The 21,272-nt window shown below is 38.8% G+C and overlaps 1 protein-coding gene and 1 pseudogene across 1 annotated transcript in view; both read left to right on the plus strand.

The window, feature by feature from the left end:
• The window catches only part of ENPP1 (ectonucleotide pyrophosphatase/phosphodiesterase 1), a 71,558-nt gene that overhangs the window by 17,869 nt on the left and 32,417 nt on the right, over positions 1–21,272 (plus strand). The window contains exons 2-3 of the mRNA XM_040239219.1: positions 18,420–18,492; positions 21,070–21,186. Of these exons, the coding sequence (XP_040095153.1) occupies positions 18,420–18,492; positions 21,070–21,186 (190 nt within the window). The remainder of the gene's footprint in view (positions 1–18,419; positions 18,493–21,069; positions 21,187–21,272) is intronic.
• LOC120863019 lies at positions 6,794–7,898 on the plus strand (annotated as a pseudogene).

Here is a 21,272-nt window from a genome sequence, read left to right on the forward strand (position 1 = left end):
AACCCTGGAGAGATGAAGCCTCTGCCAAGGGGTCCTGTCTGAGGCAAGGAGAACAGGGAAGATGTATTCTGATTGTATTTCCAACCACCCCTCTCCCCTACACCCCACAACTTCTGTTGGTTTCCCTGGTGTGATGCTGGAGTCAGGGAGCCCAGGTAATATAATTAGTTAAGAGGTCCTTCCTCTGAGGTAGAAGCACAGAAAAAAGGCAGTGTCGGATTTGGGGTTTCTCAGGAAACAGAGATGGAGGCTGGCACGCCAGGGGTTTCGTCGGGTTTGCTCTTGAGATCAGCTTCTGGGGAAGGGAAGGGACTGTGCGGAAGGTGAGGTGAGCTGTGATGGGCTCTCTCCATGGAGGCAGTTCTTTCTGGCCTGAACCCTTAGAGCCGTTGAAGAGGAAGCAGTCTCTCCTGGGGGAGGGATGTAGCCTTGGGTAAATGCTCTCTTTAGCTGAGACAGTTCTTGTCTGGTGGTGCACCCAGAGGAGTAATTTCTTCTTATTTGAAGGGGAATCCAGGCAGCTTATCACAGTCTCTGCTACTGACAGGGGCAGATATGAAACCATGTTTGCACATTGTTTACTTTTTTAAATCATATGGTACTGAAATGTGTGAAGTGGAAGTACAGCTTTCTCACTTAACAATATCATATACTGTTTAAATATTTCCATGTCCCAACCTATCACTCTATTAAAAAAATATATACTTTAAAGATTTATTGATAAAATAAGAAATGCTTATCAAATAGTATTACATGTGAAAAGAAACAAAATTATATGTAAAGTGACTTTTCAATTGAAAAAATTATAGAATAATTTCTCAAGTATATAAATATATACATTTGTGTGTGTATATATAATATATGCATATATATAAATGCATGCGTAAAATGCACATATATGTATGCGTATATAAGTGCATTTTTTAAAAAGTAAAGGAAAATAGACCAATGTTTTTAAGTAGTGGCAATTTTGTAGTGAAATAATATGGATTCTTGCCTATTTCTTTTTTCAATAAACTTTTTATTTTTAGAATAGTTTTGGATTTACTGAACAGTTTCAAAGCTAGTACAGAGTTTTCATATGTCACACACCAGTTTCCCTGTCTTTAACATGTTATATTAGTATAGTACATTTATCACAACTACTGAACTAATGTGGATGCGGCCCTCTTAACTAAAGTACAAACTTTGTTCATATTTCCTTAGTTTTCCTGTGATGTCCTTGTTTGTTGTTCCTGGTGTCCTATCCAGGAATACCAGGTTATGTTTCGATGTTATGTCTAGTTAGGTTCCTTTTGGCGAGGTTTCTCAGACATTCTCAGACTTTCTTTGTTTTTGATGACCTGGACAATTTCACGGAGAACTGGTCATGTATTTTGTGGAATGTCTGATGTTTTTCTCATGATGGGATTGGGATTATGTGCTTTTGGGAGGCAGACCACAGAGGTGAAGTGTCATTCTGAACACATCATATCAGATTCTATGCTATTAATATGACTTCATCGTTGATGATGTTAACTTTAATTACCTGACTGAGGTAGTGTTTATGAGAGTTTTCCACCTCAAAAATACTCTCTTGTGCCTTTCCGTTCTGTACTCTTTGGAAGGAAGTCACTATGCCCAGCCCACACTTAAAGAGTAGAGAATTAGATTTCACTCTCAGGGTGGAGTATCTGCATAAATTGTTCGGAATTCTTCTGTACTGGAGATTTGTTTATTCTTCCCCACATTTTATCCAATCAATCATTTATTTGTATAAGTATGAACTCATTAATATTTATTTTATACTTTGCATCATAACCTAATAATACAGTGCTTATATTTTCACTCAAATTGTTCCAGCTTTGGCCTTTGAGAGTTGGCTTCCATGTCCCTTTGACACACACACATGGTTATGTGTGTGTGTTTTTAGTACTCCCTTACTTTCTGGTGCTAAAAGATGAGTCTAAAAAGTCTGAAACGTCATCACACATAGTTACAATTTTTTTTCTTGTGATGAGAATTTTCAAGACTGACTCTCTTAGCAACTTTCAAATATACATTTTAGTATTATCAGTTCTGGTCATGATACTGTACTTTTCCAGCACTTATTACTTATTTTAGAAATGGAAGTTTATACCTTTTGTCATATCCAATGATTGTGTGTGTGTGTGTGTGTATAGCCTTCTCTTACTTTCTGGTACAAGAGTCTGAGTTTTAGGCTCCTCTTGTCCTATTTTTTTCCCCTAAATGTTTACTAATCTCTTGATATTCTAAAACTCATGAATATAACCCTCTTCTTCACATGAAAATTAAAAGTGGACTTGTGTAACTGTGATAACCTGAGCTCCTGTGCATTTACCAAAGGAAGAAAAGTACACGTCATACCACTCACATCTCCATATCACTCTGTGGAGTAGTTTGTAGACATTTCTCTTCCTCTGCGAAGTGATGAAGACCCAGGTCATTACTTCTGAATGAAGCTGGCTAGTTGTGTACTTTTGGCAGAGTCAGCTCTTAGATTCCTTCACTGACCATTTTATTGTGGGAATTTAGGCATAAAATCTGGGGGAAAGAAAAGCAAGCATGTTCCCTCAGATGGTCAGGAAACCATATTGGTTATGGCAGTCCACTCCAGTGTTCTTGCCTGGAGAATCCCAGGGATGAGGGAGCCTGGTGGGCTGCTGTCTATGGGGTCGCACAGAGTCGGACACGACTGAGCGAGTTCACTTTCACCAACTTTGATAAATTCATCTCTGGTCAGCATCTGGCCACCAGCTCTATAGACTCAAAAGCACCTCATGGTTTTTGATGGGTCAAGGATTCAGGAAAGGCCTGGCTTGGCAGGTATGGCTCATAGCCACCCATTTGCAGTCAGTTGCAACAGTAAGGAATGGAGTACCTTGATGTTGGCCAGGCATCTGTCTCCTACTTCAGGTGATCTCAGAACCTCCCAACTGGTCTCTGTGCTGAGATAGTCTGGGCTTACAGCTGGATAATCTTGGAGTATAATGCTTGCATTGGGGCTGATGGCTTTAAGAGTAAGTATTTCAGAAATAGATTTACATAATTTCAAAGTAATTAGTGTTTTATATTGTTTGGGTTTCAGTTCAGTTGCTCAGTCATGTCCAACTCTGTGACCCCATGGACTGCAGCATGCCAGGCTTCCTTGTCCATCACCAACTCCCAGAGCTTGCTCAAACTCCTGTCCATCAAGTCAGTGATGCCATCCACCCATCTCATCCTCTGTCGTCCCCTTCTCCTCCCACCTTCAATCTTACCCAACATCAGGGTCTTTTCAAAGGAATCAGTTCTTCGCATCAGGTAGCCAAAGTATTGACATTTCAGCTAATGTATTATATTAACTCAATTGTTTATTAACAAATTTATGTTATTTGCATATCTTTGCTATTACAAATAATGCTAAAGTAAATAAATATCTATGCAAATCCTTATCTGCTAATGTGAACCATTCTATCAGATAAATTAAGAGATTTGAAATTGCAAGAGTCAGTCAGTCAGTTCAGTCGTTCAATGGTGTCTGACTCTTTGCGGCACCATGGACTGTAGTATAGCTCATGGAATTCTCCAGGCCAGAATATCGGAGTGGGTAGCCTTTTCCTTCTCCAGGGGTTCTTCCCAACCCAGGGATCGAACCCAGGACTCCTACATTGCAGGTGGATTCTTTATCAGCTGAACCACAAGGGAAGCCCAAGAATACTGGAGTGGGTAGCCTATCCCTTCTCCAGCAGATCTTCCCGACCCAGGAATCGAACTGGGGTCTCCTTCATCGCAAGCGGATTCTTTACCAACTGAGCTATCAGGGAAGCCACTTTTCTTAAGAAGCTACAGTAATTCTGAAGACTAAAGAGAGGCCACAAAAGTGTATTTTTCAACACTGAAAGCAGAAGCTAGTTAAATAAGCCATAGATCAAAATCAGTGTTGATATTTAATAATTTTGTGATTCCATGTGGGCATTACCCACTCTTGGATGTAAATAGAAACTCTGGTTACCTGCCAGGTTTTTAAGAGGATCCTGCTTTGTGTTGAGGTGTTTCCTGTTACTAATCTTGTTAATTAGGTGCTTACATTTCAAGATTCAGTGAGGTTATAGCAATCATGGAGCGAAGGTGGCCATCAAAGCTGAATCTCTGCTGAGACCATTACTTTATACACCAGATGGACATTTTATGCTTTGACCTTTAACTTCAGAGGGAAATAGTCTGTGAAAGCTATCCCTGAAATCTGGGAGAAGTGATTTGCTTACTCAGGCAGAAGTTTAAAAAGTACGGGGATATTATTTTCCTTTGAAAATGCTTGCTACTTTTAGAAACAAAAATAAATGATCATGTTTTTCTTTTTATTGTGTCTATATGATAGGATGGATGTTAGCTGAGCCTATTGTAATCATTTCACTATGTATGCAAATCAAACCATCGTACTGTATGCCTGAAACATACGTAGTGATGTGTCAGTTATTTTTTAATAAAACTGGGGAAAGAAATCAGTGAACATGATAGGAAAGGAGAATTACCAGCCTAGGTAAATCAGTTCTCTGGAAACCTTGCAGGGTCCCAGGAAAAATTTCCAATATGAAGAATATGGCTCAGGTGAGTGCCTGACTCATCTTCTGCTTCACCTGGGGAAGTAAGGCTTCAGGGATACTGTTTCAGGTACTTCTCATGACAGGCCTAGGAGTTTATCCCAATGGCCTGCATTCAGGAAGAAATCTTAATACATGTATGGATTTGGAGTAGTAGTCCGTAAGAGAGAAGGGTATAGGATATGGGGTTGCTGCTGCTGCTGCTGCTGCTAAGTCACTTCAGTCGTGTCCAACTCTGTGTGACCCCATAGATGGCAGCCCACCAGGCTCCCCCGTCCCTGGGATTCTCCAGGCAAGAACACTGGAGTGGGTTGCCATTTCCTTCTCCAATGCATGAAAGTGAAAAATGAAAGGGAAGTTGCTCAGTTGTGTCCAACTCTTAGTGACCCCATGGACTGCAGCCCACCAGGCTCGTCTGTCCATGGGATTTGCCAGGCAAGAGTACTGGAGTGGGGTGCCATTGCCTTCTCCAAGGATATGGGGTTGGGGTAATCCAAATAAAGATAAGATCAAATGTCAAAGGAAAGTAGACTCATAGATATTATATATTTATTAGGGAGCATAGAAAATATACAATCCAAACCAATAAAGGGACTGTAGATGATGTGATTTTCTCAATGTCACAAAACTCCCAAAGGCTGCAGTTTTGTTATAGTTATATGTTTAACTGAAAATGGATACAGTTTAAAAAATAATTTCCCTACAATTTATGGTATGGTAACATTCTAACCTTGTTTCTGTTTTCTTATGCTAGGATTCTCATTTGATATTTCATCTTAACATGTTCTCCTAAAAAAAATATTTTTCAGTTATCATTTCTAGCTCTTGTAGGCTACTGATTTGAACTTTCCTTGAAACGTTTCTTCAGATGCTTTTATTTTACAGGCATAATTCACTGAAAATTAGGAAAATGATTAAATGACTATTTGCTTAAATATCAAAGGTGTAAAATCCTTTTTTAGACTATTATAGTTTAGACAAGACTCTCACATTTTTATCTGCCCAAGAGACTAGCGAAACCAAGTGTATACTGTGCTTATTCAAAAATAATTGTTTTGAAGTGTGCTTTCTGTTATCAGTAACTCCTAACAGACTGTGGGTATCATCTTCTCTTTCATGTATATAGTGTCATATCTGAATGTTAAAACATATCTGTCTGCTGTTATCTTTCTTTCTCACTTAGAAAAACAGTTAAAAGCTCAGAGTAAACATGGAGGGGGAGCCATTAAGAGTCAGTATTTCATAATAATATAAATATTACATAAATATTTAAGTATTAATTTAATATTTAATTAATAACTAATATTTAATTAAATAAATATCTAATATTTAATTAAATATCTATCACCTTCTATCTTTATTTTTCCTTTATTCTTTTTTAAAGGGGTATGAGAAAAAAGAATCCCAAAGAAGAGTGTGTAGCTTTTTGATGTGAATATTATTTCTTTTTACTTATGACTAGAATTGACTTTGGTAAAAATCTGTTGTACTCAGGGTGCTACTGATTTCTCTTATTCACTAAATATGAAAAGTAGTTGGTATTTTAAGAAATGTACCAGATTTCATAGTCATATTTCTGAATAAATTAGAAGTGAGTGCTGTTGGGAATCATGGTATACATCCAGCAATTCTATTAATCCTTATTGTAAAAACAAATGCATTGATGGTAGATTCTTGGAAAGTCAACCAAAAATCTCTGTGATGTGTCACTGAAGCTTGTTTTTGTAAACTCCTATCTTAGCATCTCTCATTTTAAAGGCAATATTTTCCTTTCTATGTTTGTGGTAATTACTGGTATCCACAGAGCAGAGATTCTTTCCATCCATAAAAGTAAGTCTGTCTGAGGGAACTGCTATGGCTGGTGATCTTAGATTGCTTGTAACTCATACAGAGGTCTTAGACGTGCTTTAGCAGCTGGGTTTATGAAGGTAATGACATATCCTATCCACATTCAGGGAGTGAGCAGGTGGTTACCCCACATGCAAGGATCTGTGCAGAGTCAAGGGAACCTACCATGGTGTTCCTTTCTGTTATACTCTCATTAGCCTTCTGATCTGTCCTTCTGGTTATTCTTATAAGCAGTGGTTTGGTGGCCTTGATCACCAAGATATGTTTGGGGTTTTGCTGTCATTTTTTTGGGTGTGTTTGTAGTATAGTTTAAGAAATTACGACATTTGCTTACAAAAGGAAAGAGAAACTGGACTAGAAACCCTCTGGTTCAGAGGATTAAACTGCAGAGATTGAACATTGTGGCTCTGCCTTTCTCTGAGCATTACTTGAAATGGCATACTCAAATTACGGGAAGAATTTCTTTGAAGGGCCATTAGATGAAGAAAATGTGATTCTTACACTGTATCCAGTTAATGAGGAAATTATTGAAGACCATCAAGTGGAACCAGGTGTTTCCTCAACTTCAGAAATCAAAGAGGGGGCACTGAATACAAACGATCAAGTTCCTCTTCCTCAAACAAATGAGCTTGAGGAAGATCATCCAAACTCTACCTTTAGAAGATCAGTTTGTCCCTTGCCTACCACATTGCCTCCGATTAACAATGTGAGTCGGGACACTTTGCAGTACTGTGCCAACAACTTAAGCTGAGTACTGATGGCCAGAAAATAGAAGTTTATCGGAGACTCCAGGAACATGCTTATCCTGAAAAAGATCAATAGGCCCGAATGCACTCATGTTCAAGGAAACACAGCATGGTGACCAAGAGGGGAAGTGTACAGAAAAGGAAGATGAGTGAGAGTGAGGAAAGGACTAAAATGGTTGAGGTGGTAACTTCAGCTCTGGTAGCCATGCTGGCAGCATGGTCAAGAATTGCTGCAAGGGCTGTTCAGCCAAAGGCTGTGAATTTACGTGCCCTTCGTACCTCTGAATCCTTTCTGCCACAAGCCTCAGGTGTCCGGTGGTGTGTGGTCCATGGTAGACCGCTCTTGGCAGACACAGAAGGTTGGGTTCGCCTGCAGTTCCAAGCAGGTCAAACCTGGGTGCCTGACACCCCCAGGAGGATGACCTCCCTTTTCATGTTACCTGCCTGCACTTTTGCACCCCCAGACATGGAAGATAACCTGTTATGCCCTGAATGTGCTAAGAGGAATAAGAAGATTATGAAAAGATTAATCGCAATGGGGAGGAGGAAGAAACCTGGTTTGGATACATCAACATCATTGCTTTCAAATGGGCCACATCTTAAAAAAGAATAAGTGATTACCAGTGGGGAAGGAATGGGAGGTGGGGAAATGGGTGAAGGGGGTAATTTTATGGTAATCATGGTAACTAGATTTTTGTAGTATCAAATATTGAATTACTATGTTGTCTGTCTGTAAAAAAAAAAAAAGAAATTACAAGTTATTGCTTGAAACTTCATAGAATAGTTCTCCATTATACTTTTATTTTAGCACCTCTTCTCTGTCATCATCATCTTCAGCCTGTGCTACTCATAAGCTGATAGATATTGTGATAATGACTTCCGTGACTTCTAATTGAGACTTGTCAATGAGAGAATAAATACTGTCATTGTTTCCATAATTGCCAAAGCTGGCATAATGGTGAGGGTAAAGGACATTCAGTTTAATACAGTTATCATATGAGATGTTCCCTTGTATAGTACTGGCAGACACTAATATTTCTTAAATTGATTTTGATTAGGTTGAACATGGGTCAGAGAGACAGATATAAAATATATGTTTTTGGAAGCTATCAGAAATTGAAATACAATTTTGAAGTCATAACCTTAATTTTATAAAGAAATTCTACCTGCTTATATATCTTATATGCTGTGTATTATATTATAAATATATTATATTATGTTGTATTAAAGTTAGAACATCCTCTGAAGGACCATAGCTATTGTATAATTTGTGGTGTATTTCCCATATGTAAAGATACATACAAGTTCATCTTACTTGGGCTTCTCTGTTGGTTCAGCTGGTGAAGAATCCACCTGCAATGAGGGTGACCTGGGTTCAATCCCTGGGTTGGGAAGATCCCCTTGAGAAGGGAATAGCTACCCACTCCAGTATTCTGGCCTGAATTCCATGGAGTGTATAGTCCATGGGGTCACAAAGAGTTGAACATGACTGAGCAACTTTCACTTTCACTTCACTTAATCTCACTTTATCCACCTTAAGTTGTGAAGACGATCTCAAACTTGATGATTCTCCGATGTTTTTGACAGAAGCAAACATAAATGCTTTCTTGAGGAAAACACCTTCATCCTAGGCTTCAAAGAATCCTGGAAATTTTTAACATAAGTGAACAGAATACATTTAGGAACAATCAAACACACACCGGCATCAAAAACCAGCAGAAACATCACACAACAGAAGATGACAAGCAACAACTTCAGATGATGGTATTATCAGACTCAGATAATAAAATTCTTGACCATTTTTTAAAGAAAATATGGGAGAAATAATAGGGAATTGAATTGGAGTTTCTTGTGATCTCTCTTTGTGATACATACTAGTTATGTCTTCTGAACTACCTTTCAGCTCACAAATTCTGTCTTCCACTACTCTACCACTCTTCTAATGCGAAGCCTAATCCCTTAATTTTGTTCACTTTATTTTTCATTTTATTCCTAGAAATTTTATTTGGTTCTTTAAAAAAACTTTGTAGGTTTATTGATTTCTGATAACATTATCCATTTTCCTTTCATTTTGGGCACTATTTGAAGAAATGATACTTTTCTCAAACCAATTAAAGACCTAATCCATAAGAGAACTATACACCAAAAAACAAACAGAATAACATGGCAGATATAAAGGTCAAAATTAAAATCATTGAAGGTATAGAAGAAAAATATCAGATTTTTTTCAGTGTGACGACAAATGAACTCTCAATAGCAATGATGAAAAACATGAAATAGTATAAAGAGATGAGATCATCACTGTACCAAAAGAAAATAGTTGCCAGGCTAGAATTGTGTACCCCTGCAAAAATATCTTTCAAGAATCAGAACAAAATAAAGACATGTTTATGCAAAAATTACTGACAGACTCTGCCATCAGGAAAATTTTAAAAGATTTTTTTAAGCAGAAGGTAACTGATTCCCCAGATGAAAGGTGTAAAGGAAAAAAAATGCATTAAAATGCATAAAGTTGTAAATATTTGGGTATGCCTGAATAAACTTATAAAATAACAAGGTCTTAGGGGTTAAGGCGATGGCACCCCACTCCAGTACTCTTGCCTGGAGAATCCCATGGACAGAGGAGCCTGGTGGGCTGCAGTCCATGGGGTCGTGAGGAGTCGGGCCCGACTGAGCGACTTCACTTTCACTTTTCACTTTTCACTTTCATGCATTGGAGAAGGAAATGGCAACCCACTCCAGTGTTCTTGCCTGGAGAATCCCAGGGACGGGGGAGCCTGGTGGGCTGCCGTCTATGGAGTCGCACAGAGTTGGACATGACTGAAGTGACTTAGCAGCAGCAGTAGGGGTTTAAAAGTTAGAATAAAAGTAATATTAAAAGAGAAGGAAGTCTAAAAAGCTATAACCTAAACATCCATATCAACAACTTAGTAAAAGAAAACCCACTAATATATAAAAAAAGGAAAACCCAGAAAATTAGACCTGGGTTATGGAAGAAAAAAAATAAGGATAAGACCAGAAATCAGTAAAATAAATAAACATATTAAAGAGACTGAAAAAGTAAAAGACGGTTTCTTTGAAAAAGTAATATTACCCCTAGTGAACCTGCTTAAGCAAAAAAAGAAAGCACAAATTATATCAGGAATGAAAAAAAGGAACACAAATCCAATGCTACAGATACTGAAAAGATAAGTTTGTTATTGTAAATCATTTATATCAATATATTAAAAAATGTAGATGAAATGAAAAATTCCAAGAAGAAAAGGCACTTTATCAAAACTGAGTCAAGAAAAATTAGAAAATCTAAATAATTCTGTAACCCATGAAGAGATTGAACTGGAAATCAACAAACTTACCCAGATGTTTCTAGGTCCAGACGTCCCCATTAGTTCTATCCTCCAAGGAAGAACTAACTTGGATCTTACACATCTTTACTGCTTATTTTATGAAGTTGGTGTGGCCTTTTACTTTAAGATCTTTTTATTGTTAGTGTCCTGGTATTTTACAGTGATGTGATTAAGTATGAGCCTTTGATTTATTATTATGGATGCTTGATATTAGGACCTTTTGATGTCAAGATTTGTTCATATCTTCTTAAATGCCATTAACAATACTATTTAGATGGGTTTGTTTTAAATATTTTTTTCCTATTCTTCCTTTTTTTTCCCTTTGTTGTTTATCTTAGATCTTTTCTTTTCGTTCATTTTATATTGTAAGTTTACCTCAAATGATGGGTGAATCATGGTGGTTCATTGATGTTTAGGATTGAGGGATTAGGAAGGTTAATGGAGGCCGAATTTGTTGATTAGAGTTTGCTTAGAGTAAGTCGGCAGGGAGGAGCTTCCTGTTATGCTGAAGATCCCTAAAATGCCAGGAGGTAAACTTTACTCTGGATCACTAATATCCATGCTAGCTTCTGGGTTCTCTAGTATACTGATCCTAAACGTATATGGGTTTGTTGTGGAATCTTTGAGCCCTTGCCATTTTGAAACTGAACCCCTTTCTGCCAGGCAGATGTCAGCTTCTTCAGAGTTACAGGTTTCACTGAGTGGTTGAGTATGAGGTTTGCCCCTAAGTGATTTCAGGCTTAGTTAAGTCTTCTTTCCCCATTTTCATTTGACCAGTTATATAAGATCTCACTGCCATTTGGGGGAATCTTCATTGAGGTCAAAGGTAACTAAAATGATGCTGTGTGTAAGAGGCTATACAAAAGTTAGAACTTTGTCTTTAGAAAGCTCCTCCATCCACTCAAGCAGTTCTAACTTTTGTATTGAACTTTGTAACACTTGAAAGTTCTTCAAGAACAAGGCATTATCTTTGAGCCTCTCATATCGTTGAGTCTCCAGTGGGTGTTTCTTGGCACCAGATTTTTTGCATTAGGATCTAATCCTCATCCTCCAGGAAAGGAAATCCCCTGAAGACTCCAGCAGTGTCTTGGAGTTCTTTCAGTGTGTTTTCCAGAAGTATGCAGCTTTGGTCAAAGGTCAGAAGACTGATAGGCAATGTGGTCAGATAATTAATTCATCTTCAAGTTGGAGGGGGGCGGATCTGTCACATTTGAATACCAAATCCAGCCGTCTTCTATCTCCTTAAAAAAATTGCTTTTTGCCTTTATTCATTATAGGCGCCCTTTATATAAAGCAGACACAAAGGCACTTAACAAACTGACTTACTTTGTCAGCTCACATGAAGAAAAGTGGGGAGGTTTATAGTCTTCCTCCAAGTTGTGTTTAATTAGTTTGCTGATTTTTCAGGTCAGCAGTTATTGAACGTCTGTGTGTTAGGCCCTGTGCTAGGCCTGGAAAATACCAAGATGAGTAAATAAATCCGTGCCTTCCTGGAGCTCACAGTCCAGTCAGAGGCAGACAGATAAATAGATCTCTCAGAGTATGGTCAGGTTGCAGTAACTGGGAGTGAGGAAGGGACTGGAGGAGGACAGAGCATCTCCCGAGAGAAAGCAGGCAGATGAGTGACTTACAGCACAGACTTCCACAGTGTTGCCAGAAGATCTTTCTAGAATTTATAAATCCAGTCATGTTACTTCCATGTTCAAATGCCTCAACAGCTTCTCACTGCCCCAAAGACCACCTTTCAGCCACTCCATTGGCCCTCCCCTCACCGCCAACTGCTCACTCTCTTTACAACCTGACTGCTCAAGTTCGAATCTTGCTCCTGTCACTGATCAACTGTTATCCTTGGCAAGTTGCTAACCTCTCTGCAGCTATTTCTTTAAACTCAGTAAACACAATCATTTGTGTCTCAGTGTTACTGTAAGGATTAAATGATTTGATATAAAACTCTTAGAATAGTGCCTAGCACGTAGTAAGTACCACAGAAGGGATGATTACTACTGTTCTGTACAAGTGATGGCTCTTACTGCCATTATTGTTTCCACTTTCCCAGACCAGTATGATTTCCTTCCCTGGCATCGCACAAAGCACCATTGCACAGATCTGTTAACAAATTAGACACCAGGCCTCTTTGTTGGGGCCCTAGCTGAACCAAAGGTTTCCCCATACCCCAATTGCTCAAGGAGTTCTTTCCCACTCAGGTGTGTGCTTCTAATAATGAGACTGAGTTTGATGCAGGCAAAATAGGCTTTTACTCAATGACCAGAGAATTGAGAAAGGGTGTTCATGCTCTAAAGGTATGTTCTCCCCGAAGGGAGGGGAGTAAGGGAATTTTAAGGGTCAGGAGGCAGACAGGACATCAGGGCTCTAGGAAAGCCGTGGAGACTTCTGGGGCAGCAGGGGCATACACAGTCTCCCATGCTCCTTTGCACACGGCACCAATTGTGCCTCAGTAGGTCAGTCAGTTCAGTTACTCAGTGATGTCTGACTCTTTGTGACCCCATGAATTGCAGCACGCCAGGCCTCCTTGTCCATCACCATCTCCCGGAGTTCACTCAAACTCACGTCCATCGAGTCGGTGATGCCATCCAACCATCTCATCCTCTGTTGTCCCCTTCTCCTCCTGCCCCCAATCCCTCCCAGCATCACAGTCTTTTCCAATGAGTCAACTCTTTGCATCAGGTGGCCAAAGTACTGGAGTTTCAGCTTTAGCATCATTCCTTACCAAAGAAATCCCAGGGTTAATCTCCTTTTGAATGGACTAGTTAGATCTCCTTGCAGTCCAAGGGACTCTCAAGAGTCTTCTGAAACACCACAGTTCAAAAGTATCAATTCTTCGGTGCTCAGCTTTCTTCACAGTCCAACTCTCGCATCCATACATGACCACTGGAAAAACCATAGCCTTGACTAGACGGACCTTTGTTGGCAAAGTAATGTCTCTGGTTTTCAATATGCTATCTAGGTTGGTCATAACTTTTCTTCCAAGGAATAAGTGTCTTTTAATTTCATGGCTTGCAATCACCATCTTCAGTGATTTGGGAGCCCCCCAAAATAAAGTCTGACACTGTTTCCCCATCTATTTCCCATGAAGTGATGGGACCGGATGTCATGATCTTCGTTTTCTAGCAGAATACAAATCCCCCTCTTCCCTCCACGTAGAGATGAAGCATGGTGATGAAGCAAAGGTAATTCTTGGACATTTCCAGGTTTCATCTGCCCAGTCGAGATCCTGTGGTCAAGTCAGGGCCAGTTCAGAGCGGTTGACCACTGTGTGTCTCTCAAAGCACATATCCCTCTCAGTAAAACTTCAAAGCATCTGCCCAACACCAGGTGCTTTTGAAACACAGAGATGAGTCAAGGCCAGTGTCCAGCTCTCAAGGGTTGGTGTGGAAACACAGAGATAAATCAAGGCATGGAAAGTGGTGACATTTATCCTACTTTATCTGCCAACTTGGAGCTGGCTGGTTCAGTCTAGTTTTGCTGCAGGGCTTTGTGGCGTCATGTTGATAAACCACAGCTAGCCTGTACAGTTAAAAAATAGTTTCTGCACCTTTGCATGGGTGACACATTGTCACTATGTACATTAATTCTTAGGTTGCCTTTCACTATCTCATGTCTTTATCATCAACAAATTCTAGAGTTGTTGCCCTGAGTAGATTATCAACTGAGATTAGAGATTTCACCACAAATTCTTTTTTGTTTTAATTTTGTACTTCTCCACAGAATTGAAATCCAATGCATATTGCAGGCACTCAGACATTGTTTATTAATTGAAGGGGAAATCCTTTTTTGTCCCACTTTCTCTTCGTGATGTCTTTTTATAACAGTTCTCTCCACTGTACTGTTAGCATGTTGACATTTTTTAATATAAATTTATTTATTTTAATTGGAGGCTAATTACTTTACAATATTGTATTGGTTTTGCCATACATCAACATGAATCTGCCACAGGTGCACATGTGTTCCCCATCCTGAACCCCCCTCCCACCTCCCTCCCCATACCATCCCTCTGGGTCATTCCAGTGCACCAGCCCTGAGCGTCCTGTATCCTGCATCAAACCTGGACTGGTGATTCCTTTCACATATGATATCATACATGTTTCAGTGCCATTCTCCCTTATCATCCCACCCTCTCCCTCTTCCACAGAGTCCAAAAGACTGTTCTATACATCTGTGTCTCTTTTGCTGTCTCGCATACAGGGTTATCATTACTATCTTTCTAAATTCCATATATATGCATTAGTATACCGTATTGGTGTTTTTCTTTCTGGCTTACTTCACTCTGTATAATATGCTCCAGTTTCATCTACCTTATTAGAACGGATTCAAATGTATCCTTTTTAATGGCTGAGTAATACTCCATTCTGTATATGTACCAGAGCTTTCTTTTTTTTTAAACATATTTCTACTGTAGCTCTCATCCAGTTGTATTGTAATCATTCATTTTAATGTCCACATGCTTTGTTTCTCTGGCAGGATAGGAATTGCTTTCATTTGCATCTCTGGCCTTTAGCAAAAGGATTTCACCCAGTAGCCACATATTTAGATGAGTACTTGATAAAGAGAATAATATGCATTATGTTAATACCACTGTATTTGATGGAATTGGTGAGAACAAAAAAAAAATGGAGTGATTTCTTTGTACCTATTTTGGTTCAATAAATATCCAAGAAATAATTCAGATCCTCTAAACAAGCAGGAAACTCCAAATGAATATTCTAACATAGAGGTAAAACATTCCAACAACTTTTCTTATATGTCTCCAAGCTTCATGATTTTTAACATAAAATGTAGATACGGCATTGTTCAAACTATTTTTGATAGGTTTATTACAAATAAATAAAACTTCAATTTTCATGGTGTAAGTTGTTATTGTTTAGTCTGACTCTTTTGCAACCCCATGAACTATAGCCCTCCAGGCTCTTCTGTCCATGGGATTTTATTACAGGATGCTAAATATAGATTAGTTTGACTATTTTTTCATTTCCCTGTATATTTAATGTTGACAATAAGAGAGTTTTTGTTGTTTTTGATAGATCCTTTAGAATCACCCTTCCATAAGTTTGTGTCACTTTATAGCATCAAGGCTTAAGAAAACTTATTAGCATTCTCTGTTGATACCTTGTTCTGTTTGCTATTCTTTACTTGTTTGTTCAGGCTCTCCTTCTGATGGCTGTAATTCTTTTAATGGACATATATACATTTAGCTTTTGATTTCCCAAAAAGGAAACTGACCTAAACCCTGTTGCATTTTAGGCCTACTATTCTTTTACTCTTCTTTCCTTTACCCTCATTTTCTTTTGAAATGAATTAGACCTGCTTCCTTAGTTTTCTTGCCACTCCATTTCTCTTTAGTTCTGCAGGCCCTTGACAGCAGGCATCCTGAGGACAGAGGTCATGTCTCCTTTTTCTGAGTACCCAGTACTTAGTCTACAGACCAGCATATGGTCAATTCACAGTATATTTTATTTGAGGGAATGAGTTCAGAAAACATAAAAGCCTTTACCCACCATCCACCCTGCGCCATTCACCCATTCCTCCTGGCTCTGTTCCCTCTTCATTTTGGTTTTTGGGAAATGCCACACCACCTTTCTATACTACATCTTTTCCCCTTTTCATATTCTTGTTCCTGCAAAAGCAGGCTACTCATTGTTCATCGGCTGCCTCCCATATACCTTCCATCCGGAAGGCCTTGCTTTATGCTGGGTTCCTCTGCTCTGTCCTCTCTTCCCTTCCATCAGCTCTGCCTGACAGTAACACACCATTTCCCCCTTGCAGAGCCCATCTGAGAGGCTTCTTTGGTGAAACCTTTTCTGATCTCCTCACTAAACACCTTAGCCTTTCTTCTTTAAACACTATAGAATTCTGCAACCAAATATGAGCCATTTGTGATTTTGCTGTTTCCCAAAAAGCAGAAGCTCCCTGGGGTATCTCTTACTGTTTTTTTCAATGCATAACATAATCTTTACATGTAGTTGGTGCTTAGTGCAGATTTTGTTGGATTGTCCAGAAATGTGACATTCCAAAGAACTGCCACAGGAGCTCCATTCCACTGAGAAATATTGAAGAGAATTTTGTAGATTTTTCTCCTCCTTTTTTTTTTCTTCTAACTCACAAACTTCTGTCATTGTTCTTGGGAGTTATATGGTGTAACCACTTATATTAAGATGTCAAAGTCCAGAGTATTGGAGAATGAGAAGGTGGCGAAATATTAGAACTGGAAAGATTTTTAGGGATCCAGGGAGTCCAGCCCTTTAATTTTATAAGTGAATAAATTGGTGTCTGGAATGTTAAGGTGACCTGCCACAATCTACACATAGTTAGTTTATGGTAACATTTGGGTCTTGGATGTAATCTTTCAACCTTGTCTGTTGCTCATTCTCACAAGCTGTCACAGTGCACGTGAGGATGCTGTTTAGGTTTGTATAACAAAACTGTTAAAAGAGGCATCTGATATTATCATATTACCTTTTATGGATTAAAAAGTAGAAAATTGAATCTCTTATTAGGGTTTCCTTTCCTCTTCTTTAATTATAAGTTTTTGGACTGGATTCACTTGCATCAACTGGGAAATTTCTGACTACATTAACCTAGGAGGGCATCGATTTGTTTGCTAATCTTTAAGTAAACTTTTGGTTGAAGTAGAACATACATACAGAAAAGTACATGAAGTGTAAACGTGCAGTTTCAGTTTTTTCAAAGTGTACACGTCGTGTGACCACCCAGATCAGGGAACAGGGTAGCACCGACATGTTTCAGTTCAGTCGCTAAGTCGTGTCCAACTCTTTGCAATGCCATGAATCGCAGCATGCCGGGCCTCCCTGTCCATCACCAACTCCCAGACTTCACTCAGACTCACGTCCATCAAGTCAAGTGATGCCATCCAGCCATCTCATCCTCTGTCGTCCCCTTCTCCTGCCCCCAATCCCTCCCAGCATCAGAGTCTTTTCCAATGAGTCAACTTTTCGCATCAGGTGGCCAAAGTACTGGAGTTTCAGCTTCAGCATCATTCCTTCCAAAGAACACCCAGGGCTGATCTCCTTCAGAATGGACTGGTTGGATCTCCATGCAGTCCAAGGGACTCTCAAGAGTCTTCTGCAACACCACAGTTCAAAAGCATCAATTCTTCGGCGCTCAGCTTTCTTCACAGTCCAACTCTCATTATCCATACATGACTACTGGAAAATCCATAGCCTTGACTAGATGGACCTTTGTTGGCAAAGTAATGTCTCTGCTTTTGAATATGCTATCTAGGTTGGTCATAACTTTTCTTCCAAGGAGTAAGCATCTTTTAATTTCATGGCTGCAATCACCATCTACAGTGATTTTGGAGCCCCCCTCAAAAAAGTCTGACACTGTTTCCACTGTTTCCCCATCTATTTCCCATGAAGTGATGGGACCAGATGCCATGATCTTCATTTTCTGAATGTTGAGCTTTAAGCCTACTTTTTCACTCTCCACTTTCACTTTATCATCAAGAGGCTTTTTAGTTCCTCTTCACTTTCTGCCATAAGGGTGGTGTCATCTGCATATCTGAGGTTATTGATATTTCTCCCGGAAATCTTGATTCCAGCTTGTGCTTCTTCCAGCCCAGCATTTCTCATGATGTACTCTGCATATAAGTTAAATAAGCAGGGTGACAATATACAGCCTTGATGTACTCCTTTTCCTATTTCGGACCAGTCTGTTGTTCCATGTCCAGTTCTAACTGTTGCTTCATGACCTGCATACAGATTTCTCAAGAGGCAGGTCAGGTGGTCTGGTATTCCCATCTCTTTCAGAAATTTCCACAGTTTATTGTGATCCACAGTCAAGAAGCATTTAAAGAAATGAAACATTTGAAGAAATAAAAAGGCTTTGAAACTACATCATTTTCTTTTTTCTCCTGACAGGTATTGTCAGTCTGTGTGTTAACAACAATCCTTGGTTGTATATTTGGGTTGAAACCAAGCTGTGCGAAAGAAAGTAAGTAGTATACTAATTCATGTGTGCATGGGTGTATGTATGTGCCCTGCTCGGGTGGGGTTAACAGCCTTCTTGAGAATGTGATTGAGACAATAGTTATGTTGTGTCCAACTCTTTGGTGATCCCATGGACTGTAGTCTACCAAGCTCCTCTGTCCATGGGATTTTCCTGGCAAGAATGCTAGAGTGGGTTGCCATTTCTACCTCTAGAGGTGAGTACTCATAGATATTGCAAATCTGATGCCAGTTTGAGCATTCTTCTTGAAGATCTTTTTTTATTTTAGCTGTATACTATCTACTTGCAAAACTTCATCCCAGAACAACAAAGAGGGGTTATGACCAAAAAAAACCCAAACAGTGAAAAACCTCAAAACAACAAAAAGGAACAAAGATACAAACAAGCAGACATAGTGACAGGGTCTTGTGCTGGGCTCTGCGAGCCTCTCTGCCTGACTTTGTCCAGGAACTCCTACTTTTTCTCCTTAAGGCATCAGGTGCTGGAGCAGCCCTGAGGTTACTAGGTAAACAGCATGCCTGGGCAGCTGGAAACATCCTTATATGCTTGTAAGTCTTTTAGAAATGCAGTCATTTCAAAACAATAGTGATATTTTTAAGCTGTTACTTACGCTTTTCATTTTATGAAGTTCGGAAGTCTCGCCAGCATCGAAAGATCACTATAAATAATAAAACTTTGAATCATAATACATTGTAGCAGTCATATTTTGGATTTGAAGTAATTTTTTATTTTTGCTCCTTTTAAATCATTGATGGTCTTCCTTTTAAATCACTGAAGAATTCCTAAGGAATTCAGTTTTGAAAACTGAACAAATCCTTCTATTCAACTATTCCATAATTATACGGTTAGTCATTTTTTGAAAAAATTTAGTGATTGTTAGGCTGTCATTTATTTTTAAAATGAATGAAATGTAGTAATTTTATATATTTAGTCAGCCACAATTCAGAGCAAGCGTATCAGTGTTTAGTAAAATTAAGGAGCTACATATTTTAGTGTTCACCCATGTAGCCTTTAAGCAGTAAGTAATTCACCTTGAGTTTAGTTTGGCACATAAAAAGAAAACTGAGTGATTGAAAACAGCAATTTTAATCTAAACTCAAGGTGAGATATATTTTCTTTTTTAAGTTAAAGGAAGCATACTAATGATCTGCAAATAATAGCTATTTCTATAATAGTTTTTCCCCCTGGGATCAGGAAAGTTCGTGTTTTTGACCCTAGAAATTATTATTGTCATTTCATGTCCTTAAAATTGCCTCATTTTCTGGTATCAAATGAGTTAAATTCTGTGACAGTGTCTTCTTGGGTCAGAGGACCATTACAACCAAAAGCATGGATTATTTCTTTTCTTTTTTTTTTTTGGACTTCTATTATTCTACAAGTGGATTGTTTTTCTTACCATCCTGATTTATTTTTTGTTAAATCTAGATTATTCTTGATAGCTAGTAAAGAGTTACAGTGTAACTTTTTAAAATTAATTTTTATTGGCGTATAGTTGCTTTGCAGTGTTGTGTTAGTTTCTGCTGTACAGCAAAGTAAGTCAGCTATACATATACCCCCTCTTTGTTGGATTTCCTTTCCATTTAGGTCACCACAGACTCAGTAGAGTTCCCTGAGCTATACAGTAGGTTCTCATTAGTTATCTGTTTTATTCATAGTTCAATAGTGTATGTCAGTCCCAAGCTCTCAATTCATCTCACCCCTCCTCCCCTTCTTGGTGTCCATACATTCATTCTCCTTGTCTTGTAAAGTTGTTTTTAGTGCAGAGTGTTTTCCTTCCACATCTGACATTTGTCCATTTAACAAAAACTTACTAGTACCAACTGTAGTCAAGGCTCTTGCTGGATACCCGGGGTACAGTGTGCTGGGCAGCATCCAGGTGTGGTCTTTGTTCCTAAGAAGTTTGTGGTCCGGGTTGAGCCTGGGTTATTAACAAAATGATCTAGTTACAAATGAAATTAAGTGACAGAAAGGGAGGATGAGGTTTCATGTAAACTTTAAAAAATGGACAATGCATCTAGACTGGGGAGTTTGGGAAAGGTTCTCAGAGGGAGCCAGGCTGAAGGTGCAATGGACAAATCAGGTGTGGGAGATGAGTCTTGCAGAATGTTCTGCACAAACACATTACTTCTTTACACCAGACTGAGGGTGACCCAAGTCAGGTATTCTTTTCTTCATGAAGTTTTCAGAGATTATCAGTTTTTAGAGAACCCCACATAAAATATTCAGAACAAGCTCTTATTTTTCCTTTATTTAATATTCTATATGTATGTAAGTTTCATTAGCCCCTGTAGGGTTTATACTATATAAAAGAAAAAAGTTATCTTTTGTTTCTATGGCAAGAGATAAAATTGCAAACTCGATACATAAGGTTACTGCCTTCTGTTTGCATCACTTTCTATAGGTATTTGTGAAAAGATTGTTGGTTAACTTTTTGCCCATCCCATCTGTGTTTTCTAAAAGAATATTTAAACCGACTCAATACTGAACTTAGGGTATATTAGTTGATGTTTGCTTTGTAATTATATAATGATTAGAAACATCTAACTCATTCGATATTTTCAGTTAAAAGTTGCAAAGGTCGCTGTTTTGAGAGAACATTTGGAAACTGCCGCTGTGATGTTGCTTGTGTTGACCTTGGAAACTGCTGTCTAGATTACCAGGAGACGTGTATAGAACCAGGTAAAAATGTGCAGGTGAAAAGATGGGGTAAAAGAGCAAAGGAAAGTTCTGCATCTTTTAGGTATGTGATATACCAAACCCATTTG

The sequence above is a fragment of the Oryx dammah genome, unplaced genomic scaffold, assembly GCF_014754425.2.
Source record: "Oryx dammah isolate SB20612 unplaced genomic scaffold, SCBI_Odam_1.1 HiC_scaffold_4, whole genome shotgun sequence".
Lineage (NCBI taxonomy): Eukaryota > Metazoa > Chordata > Mammalia > Artiodactyla > Bovidae > Oryx > Oryx dammah.